This window comes from Balaenoptera borealis (assembly GCF_965194805.1).
Source record: "Balaenoptera borealis genome assembly, chromosome: 10".
In the NCBI taxonomy this organism is placed as follows: Eukaryota; Metazoa; Chordata; class Mammalia; order Artiodactyla; family Balaenopteridae; genus Balaenoptera; species Balaenoptera borealis.
In genome coordinates, this window is record NC_138874.1 from 110,595,747 (window position 1) to 110,622,502 (window position 26,756).

Here is a 26,756-nt window from a genome sequence, read left to right on the forward strand (position 1 = left end):
GCAACCTGGCTAAACCACACAGCTGACATGCGGCTGCATCGGACTCTCAGGGGGGCTGTGCAACACTTTCTTGCTGCAAGAATAAAGCATCTGCCGTCCTTAGAGACAGCATGCTTACCCCACCCTTGATTCCTCGCCCCAGAGTAAGGTGTGTCCTTGGGGGTGTTTTCTTCAGTAACTGGGGTGAATATACATTCCCTGGACTAGACCTTCAGGTAATCAAAGGCCACCGAAGGCCCACACTCAGCAAAGGACTGGCAGTCAGGTCACCTGGCTGGAAAGGGACCCACCCTGTGCCCTGGGCTGAACAAAGTGGCCCAGGCTCCCTTATGAGACTGTCTTAATGGAGGGGAAACAAGACAAAACAGTGAACGAGATGTTGAACCAAACTGGGCGTCTGTTCTCTGGGACTTCACACAGTCACTCTCACAGTGTTGGAGGGATCTGCTGTGTTTTTAAGCAAATAACATTTCAAGAGGAGGGGGAGGAAGAACATTATTCAGGGACATGAAAGTGTTGAGACCCAGAGCCAAAACAAATGTGAACATGGGAACGAGACAGCCTGTGTTGCTTCTTGAAACTCAAGCCAACTGCATGCAGGACCTGTCAAGAGCTCATTCATCAATGAGAAATAACTGACAGGCAAGTTTCCTATATGCAGTCCCGCAATTCTCGCTACCATTCAAGTCCTTTTAACCTGCCAAACCCTGCAAGAGAAGAGTGTCCTACGAACTAGAATCTGCTGAGCAAACTCAAAAGGAAGGAAATGAGGGGTTGGGGGGAGGAGAACCAGTACTTACTGAGGGAGCACAGACTAGACACCGCCTTGTCCTCCAGCCCAGGATGGGGGAGAGAAGGGGAGAGAACTGGGGACGGTGAGACACAGCAAGGGCCCTAGAGATAATCTACTGAAATGTTAAGCCACTTAGCCTAAGACGACCATGACCTCTTCTTCAGTCAGACCTATTTACAAGTACAGTGAATTTAATCAAACCGTGATTTGAAACCAAAAGAGATGAGGGGTTAAAAAAAAATTAAACAAGAACAAAAATAGAGAAGCCCAAACAAGAGGCAGTGTGGCCTGCGTGAAGACAGCAGGACTCGGGAAACATGGGTTCTGGCCCTGCCCCTGCCATCGAGCAGCTCTGGCCCGTCTGCCAAGTCACGTGCCCTGTCTGGCCTCAGATCCCTCACCTGACGAATGCAAGACCGGGTCAGACGGGCTCTGTTTCTGCCGAGTGAGCATCCACGTGCAGCCATGCATCGGCTGTGTGGCTCAGCCAGGTCACACTGCCTCTCCGAGCCTCAGTTTCCTCACCTGTGACATGCAGACAGGAACCCGAGGGAGCAGGAGACTCAGTCACGGCGGGTGCTCCGTGAGCTGCAAGAGGGTGGGAAGGGCTGATGATGCCCGTGTGTCCACTGGCCTTCCCGGTCCTGCCCAGACCTGACCTCCAGCGTACAAGGTCGCAGGACACCGGACAACAGCAAAGGCCAAATTCTCACTGGCTGCCATCATGTGCCTCAGCCGTGGCCTTCCATATGGCCGAGTGGGGAGCGGGAAGCCACCCTCATATTCCCTCGGGGCAGGTAACCGTGAGGTGGGGTTGCCCCCGTCTCTTACGTACCTACAGGCCCAAGTGGGGATGTTTGCACAGGTGCATTTTCCAAGCTCAGTCCTTAAGCACACCAGGGCACCTTGGTGCCTTTCAGTGACATTAACAACATTCAGAATTAAAGAGTTTCTTGGAAGGCGAGGAAGTTAGTCACTTACCAGTTTTCACACCTTCATCTCCTACCTCCTGCTACAAAAACAGCCCCTTCCTTTGCAAAATGTTTATGGACTTTAGGGCCCAGAGACAGCAACATTCTCTCCCTCCTGCGGGATGATCTACCTTCACCCAGGCTGCACGCACGCTTCATGCCAGTGTGGCCCCAGGAGCCCCTCGGGCAGGGGCAGCGTCCCCGTTCCTGCCCCGGCCACACACCAGCACTGCCCTCACAGAAGCCCCGGGCCGCTGCGCAGAGCGAATGGAGCGTCCCAGCAGCTGGCACCGGGGACACAGCTGGGAGGCAGCCTCTCTTCATCTCAGGGACCTGGGGGCTGGTGGCCTCACACAGTGACACAAGTATCACACGGAAACTCGGGCGGTGACGCAGGAGGGGACCAGGAGCTCTGTAAGAACTGTGAGGGACACGAGAACCAGCTTTCCCATCTGCCGCCCACTCGGAGGTCACACCCTGACCTCATCTCGCAGACCAGGACTTCACCCTCCTGACCCGACCGATTTTACAGGGCCTGGTATAGAAATTAATCAGCCGGGCTAACCAATCTACACTGAGGCTTCCGCCTTCTCCCCCGCCCCCCACACGGCCAGCTGCACCGCACGTTCAGAACGCTGTCATCTGCCAGAACAAAACTCTTCAGAGAGACTGCCAGACAGGTCCATCATAACGACAGGTACCCTCGAGCTCCGGGGCACCTCTCAGTCAAATTCCCAAAGCCATCTCTCTGGTGCCTCCCAGGGGGCTTCCGAAGGGCGGGACAAACTCCACTAAGATGACTCTGACATCAGCTGCAGCATGGTGGCGAGGGAGCCATTCTATGTGTAACAACGGCCATCTGCCTGCAGAAGGACCTCAACGGCACCAGACTGTTGACTCTTTAGGAGGAGAAAGAGGCTCCTGTAAGAAGGGCTGCCCTGAGGTCCTAATTCAAAGCAAAGCCCAGAGATTCAGCTCTGAATTACTTAGCACTGTTCAGGGACCGAACAGAAGGAGCTTGGGAGCAGCTGCGTGTGGGTCTCGAGCTCCTGCTTTACCTTCTGGCAGCGCGTGTGGGCAGGAGAAGGGAGGGGCGCCTCATTTGCAAACCCATCTCCACTTCCTCTAAGCATCCTGGATATGACAACCCCGGCCTCCTGGGCTCAGAGCAAAGACCTCGAGGGGGTTAAAGAGGAAACGATATGGCCAACCAGATTCAAGCCCTGCTGAACTCTTCCAGAGCCTTGGGGGAGGGGTGGTAATCTTGACAGCTCTAAGTGAGACTCAAAACACCCTCAGAGAGTTACCTTCCAGAGGTGAGCAGATCATCGTCATCAGAAATGGCCCAGGCCCCGGAAGCAACAGAGGTTCACTGCATTGTTCGTCCACAACATATCCCAAAGTACCTGAAAACCCACCAAATGTGCCAGCGGCCGCTGTAGCTGTCGTGTTACCGTCATCGTCCTCTAGGGGAGCCATCGGCACCGAGTTCTGGTGCAGGCCTGTCTTGCCCTCTGGAAGCTCATTTCACTAAGTCAGCAGCAAAACTCTACAGCTAGGCCTCGGAGCACCTCCCAAACCCACCAGCGAGCTGGCCTTCGCCTCGCCTGGAAGGGGCCTCGCCCTGGTCAGGGGCCTCATCTGGAGGAGTTACCAAACGTGCGAGAGCGGGAAGGCTACATCTGAAACGGCTAACACCAGCCTCCTCGACCAGGAGTAAGCCCAGGGGAGGTGGGCACAAATTTGCAACGTTCTCAGAGTTCACAATAACGATAATAAAGTTAAAAAAAAAAAAAAAGCTGTCAGACTGAATAAGGGGACAAGATGAGAATGGACGAAATTTAACAGGTACTGGTCAGGGGCCAGCATTTGGACACCAAAACCAAGTTTCAGGTGTGCTAGGTGAATAGTTAACAGCCGGCTGTCCTCCCTGAAAAGCCTGATAGGACAGGAGTTGTGCACAAAAGCATATGTAAGCCACAGGCCCTCCGCCCAAGGAAGTAAAAATTATTAACTGATGCATGAGTGAAATGAAAAGTAAAATAAAATGCACTAAGAGGCAAAGTACATTTTAAAAGACAAATAACACGATATCATAACAGGGCCTTCTACGGTTCAAAAATGAGCATCGCAACCTTGATGAGGTGGGTGCAAAGCCATACTGGGATCTCCTCCTCCCAGTCCTTGGTGGGTTTTCTTCCCGGGCAGATTCTTGTTCACATCAATTATTAATAAATCAACAAAACATTTGCTAGAGCCATGATGTTCATGAAGCACAAAGCCTGGCAAGTGCCTGGAAGTGGCATCCACGTCCACCAGGCCCCAGCAGACAGGGCTGGCAAAGCTGCTCTGCAGGCCCCTGGTCTGGCCTTGCCTGGCAGCTGTGAGTGGTAGGAGGGTCGGAGTCTGGCACAGGTGCCCAAGGAGCAGTCCCTCCGAGCAATGCTGACCACACCCCCGGGTGAGTGGTGTTTCACGAGCCCACAGTGGGTCCCCTTTCTTAGAGGGGTCAGTGATGGGAGGCAGCACCAGAAAAAAAACAGTTTCTCCCCCAAATTCTCAGCAGAACCCAGTTTAAAAGTCACTTGCCTTCCACAAAGAGGAACAAGGCAACTTCTAGAGAGAGGAAGCAAAATATAATTTGGGCAAATGTCTCTGTGCCATTCTACTGTCATCCTGGCGGCTCTCCTCTTGAACCTCAGGACCCTCAGATGCCAAATTAACCTGCCCTACAGATAAGCCTGCTTGGGTGCAAAAAAAATATGCACCTTCAGCACAGATAGGACAGAAAGCAACTTAACTGCCTAACAGTAAGGACAGGATAAACAAATGTCCCAACATCCACGCAAAGGACAAAATGCAGCTTTTCAAAAGACTTGACAGGTGCCAATAGGAAACCACCTTCCAGTCTAGTGTTAAGTGAAAAAGCAAAGACAGACAGTGGACATAGTAAGCTCCTATTTGGGTAAAACTAAATAAATGTAACAATAATACAGAAGGATACAAAAGAAACTTAATATCAAGAGTCTTCAGGGAGAGGAAGTGGGTTGCTGAGAACAAAGGGGAGAGGAGACTCTTCAAGGAATACCATTTTGTACATTTTGAATTTTGAAGATACGACCTATGCAAAAAATATCTAAATTTTTAAAAATCAAAATTTTATATATATATATATGCTTGCACATCAATGGAATCTCTCTGGGAGAATAAAGAAAAAGGCAACAGGAGTTCTTCCAGAGAGAGAAGTAGAGGTATATATGAGGGACAGGGATAGGGGGAGAGTTACTTTTCACAGCTGAGTTTGTAACCAGCGCATATATTGCCTATTCTTAAAAATTAATTTACACACACAGAGCTGCTTGTAGTTCCCCAAACACCCCACGCCGTTCCACGTGTCCAGACCTTCGCTCACACTGGGCCCTCTGGCTACAACTTGCTCCCTGCTTCCCCCTGCTCCCCTCTCAGCCTCTTCAGCCTCCAGCTGAGCTAACGACTCTCAGCTTTTAGACTCAGCTCAGGTGTCTCCTCCTCCAGGAAGGCCTCGCCCACACTGCAGAGTACGAATCAAAGGAGCATGAAATGAACTGGCAGTGTGTCCGTCTCCCCCACGGACTGGGAGCTTCGGGAGGGCACGAACCCAACCACAGTCCCCTGAGTCCCAGGACCTGGCACGAAGAACAGCTCTCAGGGAATGTTTGCTGAACCAAAGAACACATTCACTACATTAAGTCAGTTCTCAACTTTCCTGATGCCAAAAGCTACTGAAACCTCTCTTGCTTGTGGGGTTTCCCACAGCTATCAAAATTGTGTCGTTAACACTAATTCGAAGCATTACACCTCCTGGTCCACGGAGGGGCTGGGCTCAAACCTGTCCGGGTTCCACAGCAGCAGAGCACAAGCAGACTCTGTGGTTGGCACAAAATCACTCTGTCTGATACCGCTCACCTCCTGGAAACTTGCAAATACTCATCAGAGGCTCCTTGCTAGGGCGGGCGGGCGGGCGGGCGGGCAGGTGGCCGGCCCTTCGCACTCCCAATCCCAGGAAAACCTCGGCCCCGGGTGTTCCCTATGGTTTTGTTTCCCAAGTTCGGCCTTTAGGAGAAAGCACCTGGCTGCCCTCAGGGCTTGCTGGGAGGCAGCACCCCTACAGGCCGGTGTCCCCTGAGAAGGAGGAGGGCCAAGGTCCTGGCAGCCTGCACGGTGAGCAAGGTGGGGTCGGGGGGCAAGACCACCCGGGAGAAGTCAAATGTGCGTGTGATGCTGTGCTCCTGAACAAAGGGTGTCTTCTCTGAGGGACTTTAATTCAACAGGCAGGTCCTGTGCACACCCTGTGCTGTGTTTCTCTCGTCATTTCCTCATGGTACCAGAGCCCCAACCCAAGTCCAACACTCCCCGGGCTGGCTGTACCAGGGGCTGAGGGAGGAAGGCAGGTGTACCAACCAAGTTCACACAAACCACCAAGTGTTCAAACAGGTATACCGCAAGGCACAACGAGTGCCAGGGGAGGATGCAGGCTATGGGACAGGAGTGAGCTGTGACCCCAAGCAGGGAGGTAAAGGTCTGGGGAGGGGTCCTAGAGAAGGTGGCATGAGTGTCGGGCTTTGCAGGCAGATAGGAGTTCAACAGCCGGAGACAGGGCGAGGGCCTCCCTGGAGGAAGCCCATCAGTGACGCGTCCAGCACCCCAGGGAGCTGGGGAGCCAGGAGGTGAGGCCCCTTCCCAGATTCGGGTGGAAGCAGCCCCGTGCCGCCCGGTCGGGCATGTGTCCGGCTGATGCCCGCACCCCTCACAAGGCCCTGGGGGGGGGGGGGGGCTCCGCCATCCAGGGCAAGCCTCAGCGGCACCGGCCTCCCCACTCCTGGCCCGGCCCCACCTCACCCTGCTCCCCTCTAGCTCTTGGGGGTCTGCCCCACCACACCTGTCCTGCTCTTCTGCCTTCTGCCAGTGAGAACACCAGGCCAACAAGCTGAGCCCTAAGGGGCACGAGCGGGTGCTTTACTCAGCCGAACGGAGCCAGGCGACCCAGGGGATCCGAAACCACCCCCCTTCATAAAACGGCAGCATCAAGGTACACAGCCGCAAGACAGTTATTTCCATCTCCCAGTGCACCAACAGCCCCCGCGCTGACCCACACCGCTAACCCAGAATGCCGACAGACAATACAGCAATTGTGTCCTCTCTTGGGAAGGGGGAGTGGCCACGTCCAGCCCCACATGAGAATGTCACGATCGTCTCGGACTCCCGAGCTACAAATATGTGATCAAGGCATGTGCCGAGCACGCGCTTACCACGTGTTTGCGTGGCTATGAAAGCACAAAAGCACAAGGGCCAATGTGCTTCAGCTGCCGGGTACTGGGTCTGGGGGCGGCAGAGGACAGGGTAACGAGAAAGGAGTCAGGAAAACAGCACAGAAATGCTTCATTCAAAACCATGACTGCTTTATTGTCCCCTAGTTTTTGAGGAGTGGGAGCGGAAGGGGGAACACTCCTTTACAAAACAAAACTGCAAAGCGAGGCAACATTGGTGACTGCCGTCGCCTCCCAGCTATTCCATCCTAGGCTAAAGACAGGAGACAGGCAGTGATTTCAGATTCACTCTGGACAACTGAAAACCAAAAATGAGATGAAATCAATCTTCGCAGGCAGGCAACCACCACTGACAACTTCGATCCGCACAGCCTCTGGCTGACGCCGTGTGGACGCGGGCACATCCCTTCCGAGCTCTGGGCCTCAGGTGCCCAGTTGTGACAAGAGCTCTTTCACTTCCAGAAGCCCAAGCTGGGCTCATCTGTTGGCAGGTAAGAGAAAGAAGGGATAGAGCACTTGATTCTGGGCATGGTTGGTGCCCCAGTTCCCATCACTACATGGGGACACACATTTCAGGACACGGGAGTCAAAGGGCACCTCAGCCTCAGGACTGATACCTGGAAAGTGGAGCAACATGAAGGGAACAAGCTGCCCAAGAGGAGGCAGGGCTACTCAGCATCTCCATGCCAGATGTTAGCGCAGCCAAGTGGGGCCTTTCTTTGATGAGAATGGGTAAAATAAACCTATGTGGGAAACCAAAGTTCAAAACTCAAAATCATCAGTGTTGCCTCCTCTGGTATCCAGGGTCCAGATTAAGGGGGTTGGAGGCAGGGGCAGAGAGTGGGTTAGGAAAAAGAATTACCTAAAGGTAGGAAATAAATGTTTCTCCAACTATTACAACGAGAGTCTAAAGATAAACAGCTTCCATAAAAATGGCTGGTGTCTTACTCCTTTGGGGCTGCTGTAACAAAATACCATCAAGTGGGTAGCTCATAAACAACATTCACTTCTTGAGGTCTGGGCGACTGGCGAGTCCGAGATCGTGGTGCCAACACTCAGAGTTGACAGGCTCTTCTTCACTGATGGTCATCTTCTCACTGCATCCTCACATGGCACAAGGTCTGAGGCCTCTCTCTGGGGTCCCTTTTGTAAAGGTCTAATCCCATTCGCGAGGGCCAGCTTCATGACTTGGTCACCTTCCCAAAGGCCCCACCTCCTAATACCATCACTTTGGGCTTTAGGTTTCAACATACAAATTGGGGGAGGATATAGACATTCGGTCCATAGCAACTGGAAAATGAAACATCTTTGGACATCTAGGGTCCAGTTTCCCAGAAGATAAGATGCAAAGCTTTGTAAGCATGTACCTCTGCACAGCAGGAAGTAAAAAAGGCAGAGCAGGCTCATACGCAGGGCAGGCATTCGAGTCGCTGGCTGGGACCCAAACCCTTGCCGGGGTAAACACGGGAGCGTTTGGCGCCGGCTTCAACAATGTGGTTCCAGTGCAGTGGTTCTCAAAGTGTGGTCCCGGAACCAGCGGCAAGCAGCCTCACCTGGGAGCTTGTTAGAGATGCACAGTTTCACTCTCCACCCCACACTGACTGAAGCAGAGACTCTCTGGGTGGAGTCCGGCAATCAGTGTTTTAACAAGCCCTCCAGGTGAGTCTGGTGCCCCCGAAAGTTTGAAAACCTGTGTTTTAGTGGATTTGGTACTTAGAACCCTGATACTTGGTGGGACAATTCTGCAGATGAAAATACTGGGGTCTATCAAGGTTGAGTCTCTTGCAAAAGACCATGAGGTCAGAAACGGGTGGAAGGCCTAGGCCCCACCCCCAGCCCTTCATCTAGGCCAGGACCTGGGGACCTAGATAAAGATGACCCAGTGCTTGTCCTTAAGGAGTTCCCAGCACCCCCTAGAATGCACTCAAGAACACCAGTGGGGGCGGGGCCTTCGGGGTCCTTCTCAGGAGTCTCAGCCCAGTGGAATCAGGGGGTGGACAAAGCCCCCAGGCATGGAATCGGATGAGGACGCCACATTTCTGCTGCAGATCGGGGGGCAGGAGGGCTTTCAGGCAGTGGGACTTGTGGCCCACATTTCTCAAATTCAGCAAACAATCCAGAAAGACACTAAGAAGCTCAAAGGTTGACAGTGTAGTGAAATGTGTGAGAATCAGAAGGAAAAAAAAATTGTTTGCAGAATATTTGCCACAAGAGGAGGAAAAAACGGGGTTGAGGAAAAAACGGGGTTGAGGAAAAAACGTAAACAAAAGGAGTGACTGATGTTAAATATTTGGAGGAATATGGGAAGAAAAACTCAATTCCTGAAAAAATATAAATTGCCATTTGGAGGCTCTTTACTTCCACTTGCTTCATTGAGTCTCTGTCGAAAAGAATAAGCTAAGAGGCTCTGAGAAGCGTGTTCTCATTTACCCTAAGAAATTTTTCTCTTTCAACCACCAGCAGAAGTTATCTACTTGATATGTGGCAGCTAGACTGCCTGTCAAGATAATTTAGAGATTAAATCTTTGTTTTAAAAAAAAAAAAATCCCGCATCATCTGTTAAAATCATGGAAGCACTTTTGGACTAAGAAGATTAAACTGGGTGAAGCACCTGAGTGACTTTAGCGGGGCTGGGGGACAAAAAGGATCCCCAAGTCACCTGGCATCGCAGGGCAACCGGAATGAACTCTGGGGTGGAGACTGGCTTCCAAAGATTCAGGCACCTTGTTTGAGGAGCTGACTCCAAGCCGCGTCAGGGGTCACATCGGGAACCGGGAACGGCAAGGGGAAAGCTCCACGCAGATGAATGAAGCACTTCCCCTGCTCTGAGCCTGGCTCATCTCTGTCAGTTTCCTTGCAGGTGGAACAACAGGCCGGATAACGGAGGGAATGACCCTGTGCAAGGGGCATTTCCACCACTGCCCCGCCTTGCACCATACAACCTGGGGGGCCTGAATCTACCTTCTAAACGTCTTGTCCACTCCAGAGATCTCCAGCTCAAATGCCTTCCAGAGCCGAGCAGGGAACAGAAACGAGTGAAACACGCTGGGTGGAAACTGTGACGCAGAGCAGGGAACGTGGCCCGGGGGCGTGGACGGCTAACACCGCGCGGCTGCAGGGGAAAGTGGGCCCAGGATAATATTAAAGATCTTCTGATGTGTCAGGAAAAGCTGAAAATCTAGACTTCTTTGTACAATCCCACTTTTTAAATGTTGTCAATAAATGCAAAAATGCATAAAGCATCATGGGGGCCAAACAAATCTTGCCCAAGGACCACACCTGGCCCCCAGACCACGAGTGCACAACCTCTGGTCTAACGGACACTGACTATTCAAGCTCTGAAATCGCCCAGACAACTGCATTACACCTCGGTTTGAAGGGCCCTGTGGATTCGCCCGTCCTGAGCACCCCACAGTCACGCATATCCATCTGCATCACTCCTGGCTCCCTCTGAGTTAGAGGAAGGCCTAAAAAGGACTAGAAAGCGCAGACTGTCTGAAATCCTGAGCACATCAGAGCAGCACCATGATACCCCCAATCCCGAACAACGGACGCCTGCCTTCCCACGCACATGCTGGAGAGGTGGGTGAGCTGCTTGGCTTCTCTGCCTGGCGTCCACTCTCCAGGGTGAGCTGCGGCATTACTGGGAGCAGAGGAGGGCCTGGGACCTGCCCCTGTCCTCACCAGGAGAGCTCCCTTCAGACCTCTCCCACAATGTGGGATCGGGGAAGGAAAGCGTTTCCATGCCAAATTCTTTAAACAAATCCAAGTAAACCCAGCAGATGGAAGAGACGATTCTGGATCTCTGACGCCTACAGATGGCTGGCTTTGGTCGGGTCATCGTGAACAGAACAGATGCTTCCTCCATCACAACTCCTGCACAGAACACAGGATTCTGTTTTGATGACATCTGTGCAAGATATAGAAATGAGAGGGGGGTTTCCTGCCTTTTATTTCAAAACAGCCCTGGACAAACGAAGACTCCTTGTACCATAACAACACAGTCAAAGGAAAGCTCCATGAAGTAGGTTTTCTTAAATGTCAACCCACAGAACAACCTACTTCTCTGCCCACAGGCCATGATAAAAATGCGAGTGGGGAGCCCATCCAGAGGAGGAAGAGATTCCTCTTTCACACGGCAGCATGGTCCCTGATGGGGGTAACACCGGGTATGGAGGAGATGAACTGGGGTCCAAGCCAGGCTCTAGCCTGTTAGGATCTGTCCTCTCAGGGATATGCCGGGAGCTCAGTTCCTCCCGGTGGGGCGGAGCTCATTATCCAACAGCCGACTGTGTGACGATCAGATGAAATACAGGCACGGTGCTTGGCACATAGCAGGTGCTCAACAAACACCAGCTCTCCAAGTAATAAACAACTTCCACTGTAAACTTCTTTGTACCAGGGTTCTTTCCAGGCACAGGCAACGTATCTCCTTTTCTGGGTGTTGAGACAGCAGTGAGCAATTCTGGGCACAGCCCAATCTGCCGTGCTCTCAGGTCCCCACTGGCTACAGAAGGCAGACCCAGGAGACCATTCTGAGTGGCTGGCTAAAGGCAAGCAGAGTGTCAGAGGGGGGCGCACAATCAAGTCTGGGCTTCCAGGGCTATTCTTTCCCTTTCTAAAGCAAGAGCGAAAAAATAAAAACCTCTCTCTGTGCATCCTCTTAACCCCAACTTCCTCCTTACCAAGCACTTCTTTCATGCAACTGTTCTATGGCTAAATGCACCAGACTTATCTGGTTTTCTCCCTTTTTCACTCTTGCCCAAGGTCCTGAAAGAAAGCTCCTCCTGGTATCTTAGGCTTGCATTTTGGGAAAGTTTCCATCCTGACTGTAAAGGGAGTGGGCACTGTCTAAGCTGGGGAGATTCGTGCAGACTGGACCCATGTAAACCCAACATAGAGAGGTCTAGCCGTTCCCAAGAGCAAGAATGGACTGGACTCCTGACAAAATGCAGCATCTCATGAATGCAGCTAGCCCGGGGCCAGGACGGCCCAGCGGTAAACAACCACGCAGCCTTTCTCCACACTCAGAGTCTATCAGCACTCACCAATGGCGGGGAGATGGTTCCAGCACCGATGCATTTACAGTCAGGCCCCATGAACAGAATTCAAATCTATGCTCTCCACATTTGCCTTCACACCTCAAAATGACTCTACCCCTAATTAGCTTCCAAAGAGACTCCTATTAGGTAACATGGGAACGAAGCAAGACACGAGCTACACTTCAGCCCAGCTCCCAGCTGGTCAACAGACTGTCCCAGTGCTGCAGCTGATGTCACTTTAAGGAGAAAGCCACGTGACGCTGGCTGGCAGAGGGGCCTGGAGCTTGTCTTCCTTCCTCATGCTACACAGTAGCCACCATTCTGAAGGAATAAAGCAGTTCCTTATCTGTCACCCATGGAAAACATGGCCATGTCATCAAAACAAAAACGTTCCCATCCCAGCACAGTAGGAACAGTGGCACAACCCGTCGGGTCCAGATGATCCAGAACAGAGCACGACCTGAATACAGGGAAGTCTGGATTTCTGTGGCTGTCCGCAGGGCCCGGCGCGCGCACGCAACACACACACACGCGCACGCACACACGGGGTGGGGAGGGGGAGCGCTGGGCGCAGCAGAGCTGATGCGGCCGCGGGCCCAGGTGAGCCAGGAGCTGGGGTCACAGGCTGGAGGGTAGCAGGGCTGAGGGGGTCCTTAGGTAGCAACTGGTCACCTGCAGTTGGGGACCATGGCCTGCATGGTGTGGCTGGCTTGCCCACGGTCACATGGAAGGTGTGGGGTTAGCTTCTTCACTCCAGGCCCAGGCCCCCTCTGTCACGTCACACATTTCCCATCACCTCTGAGTCAACGGACTCATTACCCATTCTGTGCTATGGGGCCAGGAAAGTCGGTGTCCTTTCTTTCACTGGAATGCCTCCTCTACACTTCTGGTTCCCTCAGATTTGGATTTTCCACACACTGAGAGACAGTCTAGCACACCTCTGCCCACCTGAACTTTCTGTGATGCTGGCTAAGTTTTACATCTGTGCCGTCTAACCTGACAGTGAAAAGCTGCACGTGGCTACTGAGCACGTGACGAGTGGCTAATGCAAGTGAAGAACCGAACTTTCTATTCCATTCTGTTTTAAATTTAAATAATCACAATTGTGTCAATTATCCCTCAACAAATCTGCAAAAAAAATGTAAGCAGTGACATGTGGCTAGCGGCTACCATATTGAACAGCCCAGGTCTGGAGTACGGAGCATCCTTATAGGGAAGGGGTCAGCACATTTTTTTCTGTAAAAGGCCAGACAGTAAATATCTTGAGCTTTGTAGACCATATGGTCTGTCACCACTGCTCAGCTCTGCTGTGGCAGCGCAAAGGCAGCCACAGACACTACATACACAAATGAGTGTGGCTGTGTGCCAATAAAACTTTATTTACAGGAACAAGCCATGGGCCAGATTTGGCCTGTGGGCTTAGTGTGCCAACCCTGATCTAGGTACAGGGTTGAAGTTCAAATCCCAGGACTACTGCCCAGCAGCTGAATGATCTTGGGCATCTTCATCTTATTAAACCTCAATTTCTTCATCTAGAAAAAGGGAACATAGTATTCACTTCTCCGGGTTATAAGAATTAAATGGAAAGCTGATAACACACTTAGCACGGGGCCAACACAGATGGGCGTTCAAAAAGCCCTTGAGGGTGAACGGAAACTGGATACGTACTGGGTGCTCTGACTTAAAAATATCCTACTGCTTCCTCCCTTTCCTGTGAAGTGGACACTACTATCCCCAGTGGCTGGTTCAAAGTCAAAGACAATAAAGTGGCAGGACTAGAACCCAGGGTGCCCGTTTCCTGGTTCCTTGCCCTGGTCTCCCTTCCTCTCAGGCTTTTCCAGCTGACATGAGCTCTGCCCAAGGTTCCGCTTGACTGGGCTCACGTGAACCACCTTGTACTGTAAGAGGCTTGAATCCTTTACAAAGGAAATTGTTAAAAAAACAAAGTCAATGACTTCCTGAGGGCTCTACGATGTCGTGCTCTACTGGTTCCTGTTCTGTCCACTGTTCTGGGGCCCCTGTCACCACCAGTGACCAGAGACCCCTCATCTAAGGCTGTCAGTCACCAGTACACCATGGGAACGCCCTCACAAGGTGGCTCCCCTTTACTGGGCAGGGTCAGAATGAGGTTCGGTGCTGCAGGTCCGTGTGAAGATCTGGCTGTCGCCCTTCACAGCCCCGCCTCCGCACAAGTCCTCCAAAGTTGAAAAACGCTATCCCCACCCTGGTGATGGGGTCACACAGAGATGCCCTCTGCGGTTCCTTAGAGAACTGCACAATCTGACGTGAGCAGGCCCGGCTCAAATACGAACTCAGTGCTGGCTTCCACCTTCCTCTGGGCTCCCTCCCGAGCAGAACGAGGCGCCGAGGTCTTCTCCCCCATCTCCTTAGCGGAGTCGGCCAGGATCATTCCCGAGCAGAGGAGAGGGCACTCAGGATCACCATCTTCTTCCCCAAGGGCCCTAAGTAAGACACCATCGGCTGTGCCCGCCATGCTGGCTTAACTGCAGCAACCAGGGCATGGGGCCAAAACCCCGAACAGAGGCCAAATCGGAGACGGGCAGCCAGCTGGACGGGGGCGAGCCCCTGGGCCCCGGCTCTCTCCTCCTGCCACGGAGAGGGGCTGAAAATCAGGCCCCCGTCCCCAAGAGCACCGGAAGCCTGGCCGTGACGCTCACCGCCTTCCATGAGGGACCTCACCCGGTCTCCCCACAGACCCGCCCAGAAACTGTGCAGAAGCGGCCGGCTCAGCCTTTCTCCCACAAGCGCAGGGAAAGGGCTGGCCAGGCATCTTCACACAGGTTCAAAGCCGAGGAGGATGCTAGCAGCCAGGAGCTCCTCAGGCCAACACAGAGCAGGTGCCAAGCTGGCCCTGCTCTTCCGTGGCCAAGCGGAGGGCTCTGTGCCACGTCCTAGAGCAGAGATGTCCTGGGGTCTTTTCTGCAGCACTCAAGGACGTGCCCGAACCTTACAAAAGTTTAAAAACCGGATTTTTTTCTTAAAAAGCAAATTAGAACCCATTCACCTGTAGACAGAGCATCCACCACACGCCTCAGCCAGCAGCCCGGGCACCTGACGGGCACAGCTCTTCCACTCCAGGCTGCAGTTCACCTTCCGGCCTACTCAGCCTCGGCCAGGCCTCACCTCTCTCTTACTTTTCTAACAGGTGAGGGTGTTTGCTAACCGCCCTAGGAATCAGATGAACAGGAGGCTGACTGCCAAACTTACAGCCATTTGCAGCTAACTTACCTACTTCTCTCCTCAAGACTAAATGCTGATGAGCAAAACCCCCATAGGGCTCAAAAAAGACACCCCGAAAGCTGACGTGGGCAGCCCGTCTCCGTGGGTTCACTATTTTCCTTCACTATTGTCCTTCGGGCCTGCGTCACATGCCCCACAGCCACCGGGGCCTGGAATCCTGGCTGGCATCTGAGGGTGTGGAATCCCCAGGAGCGCCAGGAGTCAGGTGACCCAGGCAGAACGGTCTCGCGTGTTTGTGTCAGCGACTCCCCCACCCTTTGAGATCACCAGCGAGGACACGCTGAGACAGAGCCCAAAGGGCACCCAGACTCCTTTGTTCAGTCACACCAACATGGTCACTTTCTTTTCCTTTAAGGGGTGGGGAAAAAAAAGTAGGTTTACACTGAATCAGACTTTTCCAACTCATCCAATGCCAGAAGGTTTTGTTCGTTTTGATTCCTTTAGTTCCAGTGCAGGCACAGGCAAGGAATTTTGGAAGTTCTTGGGAATCCCAAGTGCCCCCAATGAAAGCAAGAGCTTCAACTAAAATAAACACAGACCACATGCCTCTGGCCAAGTAGATGACACTTGATGAAAATTCTGTGTGTAGGGCGCTAGTCTTGTGCCCTCCAAGGAGGTCACTCCAAGGTCAAAAGGATGGGGCCCCTGAGCAGTCTCCCTGGAAGGGGGCCCCTCGTGAGGGCCGCTGGAGAAGGCCGTTCCCTTCTCCTCTGGCTTCCTCACCAGCATCCAACTGGTGACCAACCAACCAACCGCTACCCCCTTCAGCCCTCGCCCTGCCCTGGTTCGCCCCTCTCTCCTGGGTCACTCTGTGGTCTCCCAGTGTCTGCTCCAACCCTGTCCGCAGTGCCACTCCCCAAGTGCAAGCACCAGCATGTGCTCCCCAGCTCCCAGCCCTCGGGCGATAAAGTCGGGACTCCTCCGTCTGGCACCCACTGCCGTCCTGACCTCGACCAGCTTAGCTGCCAGCCCAGCTGCGCGCCTCCCGCCCTCGAGCCTAGGCTATCCTCCACCACCCGAGGCAGTCTCCGGTGCCCCCGCGCACACTGCTCCCTGGTCTGGAACACCTCCTCCTCCCAATTCTGCGTCCGTCTAAACTCCTGCTCATTCTTCAAGCCTCAGGAAGCCGCCTCAGCCCTCCTCCCTTCGGCTTGGTTTAAATGACCCTCCCGTCACTCCCACAGGACTGTGGACTCACCAGAACCCTGTGGACCCACACCTCCGCTACACTTACTACACACGGCACATGGTAGGAAGCGGATAAAAACAACTGCAGTCTGAGTGTTCACGACACAAGCCGATGAGCTCCTCAAAGACGGATTTGGTTTACTCAAGTGCGAATTCTTCAGGGCCTGACACACATGGTAGGCGTTTACTAGACGTGAACTGGATTGCGCCTGGGGGACCATCAGCACGGCAGTGTTCCGTGGTCACCACAGAAACAGCGACACGTCCGAAGAGGCACAGAGGGCAAGGAAGGTGAGTTCTATCACATCCGCCAAGAGCAGAGGCAGCCCAGGCGCCTTGGTCACCTCCCTCACACAGCTCCTCGGTCACCAAGCTTCGTGATGTCCGGGAAGAGGGTCTGTGTCAAGGCCACCCAAGGCCAGCCACCTTGGTGGGTCCTCTGGGGAGAGCTCTCTAAAGAGCTCCCAACCACCTGTGCCAGCCTCTGAGGGCACCTGCCCAGAACCTAGCGAATAATAGCCTTCGCACCCCGGTACGAAAGGCTCTCCCGCAAAGCTGCCCAAAGTACAGCAGCAATCTCTCAGGCCAAGACTGTTCACCCCACAGGACGCCAGGCTGGGGCTGACAAGGGGTGACACTCAGAAGACAAGGGGAGTGGAGATCTACGCCTACCAAGGAGGGGACGGCCTTTCCCTCCATCATCCCAGTCAAGGACTCGTTTCAAAAGCTTTGATGGAGCTTAGATGAGCTCTTGCTCCTGGAGAAACTGCCACCGCGTTCAGGTGGCAGGGGGGTCCGGAGACAGCGGAATCAGACCCCAGTAGTCGGTGAAAGGTGGCCAGGCTGGGGGCAAGTGCCACAGCCGCGACCACGCAACCTGCACCAAGAGGACGTGGGCCACAGTTGTGAAAGGCAGCTCGCCAACTTGAAAGAAGGGGCAAGATGAAAGAAAGACATCAGCTGCGGAGAGTCTAAAAAGAATCTTAAAGTAAATGGACCTCCCACTCTCAGTCCAGATAGGTGTGCAGCCACTGAGGTTTCCAAAGAATCCATTCACAGAAGTTGGTGAGAGCAGAGCCAAGATTCCAGGGCCGCGTCATGACACTTGCATTTAAATCTTCTATGTTTAGGACCAAATTAAATCACTTTTGATAAACAGAGATTTTGTTTCCTAAAGTGAAAGCTTAAAAGATTTCACCCACCTTAACTCTTGAGACACACTGCAAACTGAATTGTAACATGTACTCTCAACCCTTCTTCCCCCCAAAATCACATCTGCGAACAGAGAATGTTGGTGAAGAAAGGCTCTACCTGGCCTTATCCAGCCAAGCCCAGCTCCGAGTTAAGTCCCCTCTGCTCTGTCCCTCGTCCTGTCACCCACTGGGGCCATGGGGACAGTTGCCCTGGTCCTTCCCCTTGAACTCCCAGCCCACCATCTGTCCTCCCAACAGCACGTGCCTGCCACGGGCTGCACACCAACATTCGCTGGGCTCTAAGTGTCCCCAGCCATGGTCTCACTTAGTGCCCCCAACCCACGGGCTGGGTGCTGTCGGCACAGCCATAGTCCAGAGGAGGGAAGCCAGGCGGGAGAGGCAGTCAACGGCCTAAGAGCAAATGGAGGGCAGACCTGGGATTCGAACGCAGGCACTGATGCCACAGCTGAACGCTGCCCCTGGCAGTAAACGACACAGACCTGGGTTTCACCTCCTCTCTGCCCAAAGTTCCCCCGTGGAAGTTCTCCTCTTGCTGGCACGTGGCCCGCCCTGGACCGCCTGGCAGAACTTCTGCCCACCCAGTCCAGCTCACGCCCCACCGGCAGCACCGCACCTGCGCCAGGGGCTTCTCAGACAGGCTCTCACCCAATCCTCCTGAAACCACTGGGAGGCAAGGCCAGCAAGATGAGAAACCTGAGGCCGCGAGGGTCACACAGCAAACTGGGTCCAGCAAGAGAGCAGTAGTGTGCCCGCTGCTTTCCCCCTGGGGAATCCCATTGTCTGACTGCTCCGGGGCCTTCGGGGGAGGGGGGCTCCCAGGACCACGCCACAGAGGGGGCCCCTGCATTCCACACCCCGTCTGGAGTCTCAGAACCACAGACACCCCCGGCCCCCTCTCCTCACCCAGAGCGCAGAGGCGGCTGGCTGCCGAGGACGGTGTCCTTCCACCTCCAAACACGCAGAGGCTGCTTGCAGGCGGCACACGGAACGTCCCTCCACTCCCAGGCCCCCGGCCAACGTGAAGGCCAGAGCAAGGGGAATTCCAGGCACGGCGGAGGCCTCTCCCAGCTGGGCTGTGTCCATCAGGGCACTTCAGCCAGAGGGCAGCCGGGAAGGAGGGTGGCCTCCTTGGGGTGAGCCACCTCCTCCCCCCAGGGCCCTGCTCCAACTGCCAGGACACAGAGGGGCCCCGGACAGACGCTGCTCCCCGGGTCCCCTCAGGCCCCCCAAGCAGGCTCTGCCACATGGCCACCCCAGCCCCTCCCGGAAGTGGCAGCGTGGTGCCCGGTCCATAATCGCCGGGGACCACCCCCTGCTCATGGCAGCAAGCGCACCTCCACTGCCCCAGGGCGGCCACTGGACCAAGAGGGAGCACACGGAGGCCCGCCACAAAGAGCTGAAACGCCACTGTCCCGCCCACCAGAGGCGAGGAATTTCTCTGAGCAGCAGCATTTTCAGCAAGAGACGGAGCGAGTTCCTCAGCCATGGGCTCGTGCTGAGGATTCAATGAACTAATGAAGTAAAGTGGCCAGCTCGGCGAGGGACACCCAGCAGGTGCCCAATCAGTGTCTGCTAAATGAATGCAGGAAGAACAATCCCCCTCCTCCCCACCTCATTAGGCCCAAACCCAACTCCGAGCGGAGGAGAAAGAGCCCTTATTTAACCACCACCACCAACGCGCAGAAGGGCAGATGGACAAACCTTTGCCAAGGCGACCAAAAAGGCCTTTTCATCAAGCTCCAGGTTTCAGCACTTCCTATCAGGACTCAGTTTCCCCGGCGGCAAGTTGCACGAGCCTACACGTTCAGTAACTGAAGGGATGCCTGCTGCACACGCATCAGGGGAGGAAGTGAAAAATGGGATGGACTGTCAAAGTCAACCAAGAGCTCGGAGGGCATGTTTCACTAGGCTAAAGAACTCTGGACAGTGACCATGTTGCCTGTGGGTCTGCTACAGGGTGCTGTCCTGCAAGCAAGAATGTGTCCCGGGACTTCCCTGGTGGCGCAGTGGTTAAGAGCCCGCCTGCCAAGGCAGGGAACACGGGTTCGAGCCCTGGTCCGGGAGGATCCCACAAGCCGCAGAGCAACTAGGCCTGTGCACCACAGCTACTGAGCCTGCGCTCTAGAGCCCACGAGCCACAACTACTGAAGCCCGCGTGCCTAGAGCCCGTGCTCCACAACTAGAGAGGCCACCGCAATGAGAAACCTGCACACCTCAATGAAGACTGGCCCCCGCTCGCCACAACTAGAGAAAAAGCCTGTGTGCAGCAACCAAGACCCAACGCAGCCAAAAATGAATAAATTAAAAAAAAAAAAAAAGAATGTGTCACAAAGTCTTGCAGGAGAGAATGCAGCACTTGAGCAGGGCACCCAGGAGACGCAGGTTCTGGTCCCTCTGTGCACTGGCCCACGTGACCTTGGGAAAGTCACCGCATCTCTCGGCGTGGGATTTCCCTTCTGTAAGATTACATTTTGTAATCTTACATTCTGTAAGAGCAGGCCACAGTAGCTCCTGCTCTCCCAGCCCCTGGTCATCCTAAAATAATTCTATGAAACATAATCCCAAGTATGTAGGAGGACAGGTTCCCAGCAGTCAGGTACAGCCAGGTGGCTGACAGTATGGCACTCACTGCAAACCAAGGTGAAACGGACCAAAGGCTTACTGAGAATCACCAAGATACACCCTGAACCCAAACTGCATCTTCCCACCCCTGAGCCCCAGAGGGATACTATGTGCCAAACCTCCAGAAGGAACAAGAAGCTGAAAAGACCAGGATGGTGGGGGTGCACGGCCCGCATGAGAACTACCCTGAGACAAGAGACTGAATAAAACCTGCCCTCTTCGTTCCAGAAAGGAGGTGGCTCAGAGGGGCTGTACTGAATCCTGTGGGGGGAAGCGCACCCAACGCCTGGCCCGGCAGAAACAGGAACTACCTGGGTGATGTCTGCAGCAGGCACGTGGCCCAGGGATGGGTACCTTTCAGATTCTCCTTCACTGAGACATGGCAGCAGCGGAAAATTCCAATACGCTTATTCTACTCCTGAACAGGAAGGTCCCTAATCCCCGCTAAGGGAAGAGAGGTATACGTGGGGTCTATTCCAGTCCTCGTTCCTCAGTCTCAGATGCACAACCGAATCAACTCAGAAGCTTTAAAAGTACCAACGCTGAGTCCCACCCCTTCTCTCCAAGATTCTGATGTAACTGGTCCTGGATGCTGTCTGGGCACCCAGATTTTTTTTTTTTAAACTTCCCCAGGTGATTCTAGTATGCAGCCAAGGTTGAGGAACACTGCTGTAAAGTCTAAAAACTCGGCGACAGGGGCTCCCAGCCCTCTCCCACAAACTCTTCAGGAGCAGAAAGGCCAGCAGACCCAGCCAGGCAGCCCTTGCTGGAGGTGTGGGTATCCTTACCCCGCCTCCACACACAAACCAGGATCGACCTGCACAGAGCCATCTGTCTGAGACAGAATGCAGGGCCTCTGCCCAGCCCTGGCTGGGGCATACCAAGTGCCCACACGCTAGAGGATGTACAGTTGTGTTCAGTTATTTGATGACTTTAGGCATGTAAACAAAATGTGATATTGTACAAACCTGGGGTGGCAAGGACCACAAAATGATTTACTATGAGACATCTTACAAATGCAAAAAAAAAAAAAAAATGCTGGAAACCCTTTTAACAATCTCTTTGAATGGAAAATGGGATCTGCATAAATGTGATGCTTCTAGTGGGCTGTCAGATTTATTTCCCATTTCCCCCAGAAGCTCACTGGGAATAATCATATTATTTTCTTGTGAATCTGTCTTTTGTAAGGATGAAGCGGAACATTCCAGTCTTCCCAACCGAGGCACTGCCTTTGGTCCTATGGTAGATACAGAATCCAATTACTCCTTCAAAGAAAAGAAAAATGACTGTAGGAAATAGAGGGGCAAGGAAAAAAGGCAGTTAAAATTTCTAAGTTTCCCTGTGGTGTTAACAAGACTAAACAAAATTTATGCTTCGAGATAAAACAGAACCCAGTGCCTCTGTCTTATGAACACACCAACCAATAGCACGGTGTATGGAGAGCAAGCAGGCTCTGAAGCCAGAAAGACCGGAATAGAGCTACCAGATGCTCGGCCTTCCAGCTGTGTGGCCCTGGGCCAGTTACTTGGCCTCTCTGAGCCTCAGTTTCTTCAGCCGTAACTGCAGGACTTCTTTGAGAATTAGAGACAGAGTATACAAAGCCCCTGGCCAAGGGTGAGCCTTCAACAACCAGTGGGCACTGCTATTATTCTTTGAATAATCCACACCCATTTCAGCTAAATCCCGCTGCACCCAACTTTTTACGGGCCTGGATCTTGGGAACCACATTATATCACTACAGGAGGAGAATCTGTTTCTTTGTTTCAAGGGAGAGCGAGAACAGCCAGGAGTTGGCCTGCTCCTGCATTCTGGGGTCAAATGGGCTGTTTACCGACATGATTTGCTTTCACCTCCTGAGAGGGGCCCAGTGGAAAAAGTCCCTCCAGGGACTACAGATACCTAAGGGGAGCTGTTGTTTCCGTGATATTCCTGCCCAGTCTGGCCAGGCTGCCCCCATCCCCCCTGCAAAAGGCAGCTTCCCATGCGGCCCCCGCAGCAGGAGAGGAGAACCGTAAAGAAGCAGGGTGCCTGTCACACTTCTCCGTAACCCCTGACGTGATGTGAAATTCTACAAGGTAGATCCTTTGAAATGCAAAATCTTCCCGAGTCCTTCAAATGTGTTTTTATTTTCTTGGGTTCCTAAGGCTGCTTTCAGACCCACCCATCAGCATTTCCCCCTCTCAATCAACCCACACTTAACAAAAAAAAGGAAGAAGAAGAAGAAGATGAGGAAAAAGGAGGAGGAGGAGGAGGAGAAGGCAGCTGCAGCAAAGACGTCTCTGTTTTCTGAAAACGCTCAAGTATCTCCAGTCACTGCAAGGGGGGAAAAAAAAACTTGTCCTCTGCTCCAGCCTCCCTGTAACCCTCCTCCAAGACACCCTGAAGCCAAGTTTCCTCTGGAAGATTTCCTCCCATCCTAACCAGCACAGCACTAACTGCTGCTTCTCAGGATCTCAGAGAACTTTCTTAAGACAAGAATCCAGATGCCCCCTGACCAGAGTTCGGGAGGGTTAAGATCGGCACCACCAAAACCACAACCCGCAATTTTCGAAGCCCAAACCTTGATCCAAAACTGTGTGCACAGGAGGTTTGGATTAAACATCAAAGAAGAAGTTACCTTAAAACAAAGTTGTTTGGCAAAGAAAATTACTTCACCATAAGAAGAACCCTAGGGAATGGTAAATAGCTTTTGAATATAGACTTTTCAGTGGCAAGGTCATTAATCATGTTAATGTAAACTGCGCTAAAACAAAAATTGTCTAAGCAAGTCTCCGGGGCACATCAGCATATCTAAGCCTCTAGGTTTGTTTCCAGAGTTCACATCCCGGCGGCAGGCAATGAAACTGTTGTTAATGGGGTCAGCTATTATAGTGCAGTCCCCGACCTTGGGCCATAATAAAGGTGACTCAGTCCTGTAGAAAGAACCCTTCTAAAGTTAGGCAGGAAACAAACATAGAAATTAATCAGAGAAGGAGAGTCAATGATTTCAGAAAGTTTATCCATTGGGCAAGTTTAAACAGCAACTCTCCCTGGATGATCAGAGATTTCAGAAAAGAGTTGAGGGAAACCAGTCAACATTCCTTACGGCACCCAAGTCCCTCAGCCAGGCCCTGTTTTGTAGGGTGGAGGGCAGGACAGCAGCTGGACAAGGCGAGGAGAGTGGAGCCCAGCAGAGTTAAGCTGTGCTGAGCCCCACCAGACCCGGCCATGTGCTTCATGCTGGCAACAAACCGGTTCTTTCAAGAGAGGAAGAGTCTGACAAAAAGGACAGCTGCAGTGAGAAGCTGAGAGGCAAAAACTTCGACTAAGCTCTGGGTTTGGGATTCTCCCTCCCCTCAAGTCAAAGGAAAAAAAAAAAAATCACCTTGGGGTTTACAAGGGCTAGTTAATCTATTAAAGTGTCTCCCTTGCTGGATCAATTAAAGAGAGCCCCTCCACATCTGGTTTCCACCTAAAACCGAAACTTGTATTATCAGCATATTACATAACAAATTATGCCTGCAGGTTTCTTTTATTACACATCAGAGAGGTGTGTGTAGTGGTGGTAATGATGGGGGTTGTGCTGATCTGAGTATCTGCTTATTTCAGTCTTTTTTTTTTTTTAGGGCAAGAGCAAAGTTTTCCACGCAGTGTGCAATCCAAAAAAGTCACACTGACTGGGTGAAACATCAACTGAACAATCCAACAGTGTGTCTGGGGCTCAGTCTTGAGGGCCTACTGCATCAAGCAGTGGGTCAGAAGGGTGTGCTTTTTCAAAGAGCAATGCAAAGGTAAACCAAATTGCTCCGAGGCGTCCTCTGCTGCCAGCTCCCAGATTTTACACAAGGCTCCCTCCTCTCCAGCCTCCTGCAGGGGAGGAGAGCTGGCTGGCCTTTCCTGAGCTTCGATCATGGGTCAGGCGCCTGCTCCCTGAACCCACTTAAAGGACACCCAGCCCACTAGGCCCCTACAGAACCAGGGAGATGGAGAGGCCGGGCAATGGTGAAGGAATCAGCAGGGGAATAAAGGCTAAAAGGAGTGGTGGGAAAGAGCCTAAGAAATAACAACAGGGCTTCCTATAAAATGTCAGTTAAGTGTAGCCACCATGATTACAAGAAGGTATCTCAAAGCTCTTCTTCCTCAAAAAATTTTATGAACTTCCAAAATGCTACTACACGCAACATACCCTAAGTTCAAAGCAGAAGGGAGAAACTGACTAAAAATATCATCAATCAAAACAGTGGAGTGCTCTATTTGTCCTGCCAGCCTTAGAACATTCAAGGCCACTTCTGTAGCAACTATACTGCTAGCTTTTATTTAAAACTTGTCTTCGATGTTAAAACGATTGCACAGCAATAATCACCTTCTCAGGGGGAAAAGAAGTCCTTGGGCAAAATTATTTGAACTGGTCTTAAAACCACCTTGTTCTCTGGAGGGGCATTTGGGAGAAAGAAACAGACCTGCCGCAGGCCTCTCCTTCATTTTCTGGCCTGGAACAGCACCCTGGGAGGCGATCAGCAGCCTCCTAGGTCTGTACCATGGCTGGCAGCATCCAGACCCTTGCCAAGTACAGACACAACGTCAAGGGCTACCAATCCTGAACTTAAGACCCAAACCTTCTCCCACTAACATGAGCCTATCAACTGGGACAAGAGGCTGTTTTCTGTTTATCTAGTTGTCCATAGCTAAGGAAAAAGGGGGGGAAAAAAAAAACCACACTACAGATCTGCAATTCAGTATCAAAACTGTAACTGAGACAAGTTACTGTTAAGTGGATAAATTAAAATGAAACCAAAACCTGGCGAAGTCAGGAACAGTGAGTTTCACCCAGTCTACTAACTCCATTCCTTTCCAAGTCCTCAAACCTGATGGCATATTTTAACCCAGAGTCCAGGATCTGGAGCAAGGAGGGATCCCCTTCCAGCCGGTGGGAACTGCTGGGAACACATATGCTAGTATGTCATTTGGAAGTCTGCTAATATGTTGTAAGCAGCACAAGACGCTTGCCTGGCTTCCCAGGCCAATAAACAATGCCATTCCAACTCCTGCAGCAGTCAATAGAAAACAGTCCCTTGTCTCCACCACGCAACAATTCAACAAACATTTGTTCCTGTTGAACAACCATCAGCCTGGCTCCGTCTGCACCCGCTCCGGCAAGACGAGCGTGGCGGAGGCGGCATCGGCACAAATGCCCTGCCCAAGTCCGGGGCCCGGAATGCAGCCCACCGCGGGGGCCACTTGCCCAACACCACCGAGTCCGGATGCTGTAACGAATGGAAGACTCGGAGTGTGGCCTATAGGAGGCAGAATCCCATTCATCAAATGCCGCAAAGAGCTGTTCTTTGTTCACCATCGTACGAAGTACAGTACGTGTTAATGAACCAGGGCGGTCAGATGGAGGCAGCCTGGCTTCAGGGGGCGTCCGGGGGCGAGGGACGCGAGCAAACCGGCTCTCGAGACTCGCTGGTGCTCCGCCGCCTTGTCCCGAGCCACGAGCATTGTTCCCCAAGTCTGCGGGCGGGGGTAGGGAACCGGGGGGTGCCGGAGGATACATTTGGGGCAATGCAAACCGAGGGCCCTCCCCGGGACTCTGGGCGTCCTCCCCTTCTTCGTCCCCGCCCCACCAAGAGAAAGCCCGAGCGGCGAAGACGACTCCCACGGGCTTGGAAATCAAGGACTGGCAAAAATGTGACTCGACCCGTGTGCCCGTGCCGGACGGCCCTTCTCGCCATGTGCAAAAGCCACGCCGGCACGGCCCCCCTGCCCCCTTTCCGCAAGTCCTCGCCGCGGCGACCCCGGGGGCTTCCCCTGCCCGGGACAGAACGCCCTCTCACCCCCTACGTGACCTCCCCGGCCGGTCCAGCCGCCGGGGAGCCCGCCGCTGCGTGCCCGCATCCCGGGGTGGCGGACGCAAACTTCCGCGAACAAAAGAGTTGTCTGCAAACGATGCGGGAACTCCGGGGTGAGCGGGGACGCCCGGGTCCCGGGGCTCGGCGCCTTCGCCGCTGCCGCAGCCAGGGCTCAAGTTGAGACGTGGAGAGGAGGACACCCCCGGCCGCAGCAGTCCCCGCGCCCGCCCCGGGAAGCGCAGACTTTTCCGCAGGGGCCGGGCTGGCTCGTTCCCCTGGCTGCGCTCTGACAAGTCTCACGCATGCACCAGCGGCGACACTCAGCGCCCCGAGAAACCACCCGACCCAACGCGAAACAAGGCGGACAAAAAGGAAATCAGCAACATAAAAATAAAAATAAAAAAGGTCAAGGCCAGCACACACGCGAGCCGGGCTCCCTACAGCCGGCGGCTGGGGCGCACACGGCAGGAACCTCCGCTCGGGACCAGCCCCCCGGTCGCCAACGCCGCCGCCCAGCCCGGGGTCGCTTAC

At 53.2% G+C, this 26,756-nt stretch overlaps 1 protein-coding gene and 1 long non-coding RNA gene across 7 annotated transcripts in view; both read right to left on the reverse strand.

The window, feature by feature from the left end:
* The window catches only part of FAM53B (family with sequence similarity 53 member B), a 128,268-nt gene that overhangs the window by 87,099 nt on the left and 14,413 nt on the right, over positions 1-26,756 (reverse strand). The window contains exons 1-2 of one of the 6 annotated variants that reach the window (XM_082407368.1): positions 26,211-26,750; positions 12,623-21,683 (exon numbers count right to left, since the gene is read on the reverse strand). The exons of 4 other annotated variants lie outside the window; for them this stretch is intronic. In XM_082407368.1, the coding sequence (XP_082263494.1) occupies positions 18,158-19,261 (1,104 nt within the window). In that variant the 5' untranslated portion in view covers positions 19,262-21,683; positions 26,211-26,750 and the 3' untranslated portion in view covers positions 12,623-18,157. Of the gene's footprint in view, positions 1-12,622; positions 21,684-26,210; positions 26,751-26,756 lie in introns of those variants that run through there. One more of the 6 variants, XM_082407367.1, reaches the window with a different exon arrangement.
* LOC309635760 lies at positions 7,166-12,616 on the reverse strand. Its single transcript, XR_014248998.1, has 2 exons — positions 8,438-12,616; positions 7,166-7,551 (listed from the first exon to the last, which is right to left on the reverse strand). It is a non-coding gene; the product is annotated as an uncharacterized lncRNA (long non-coding RNA).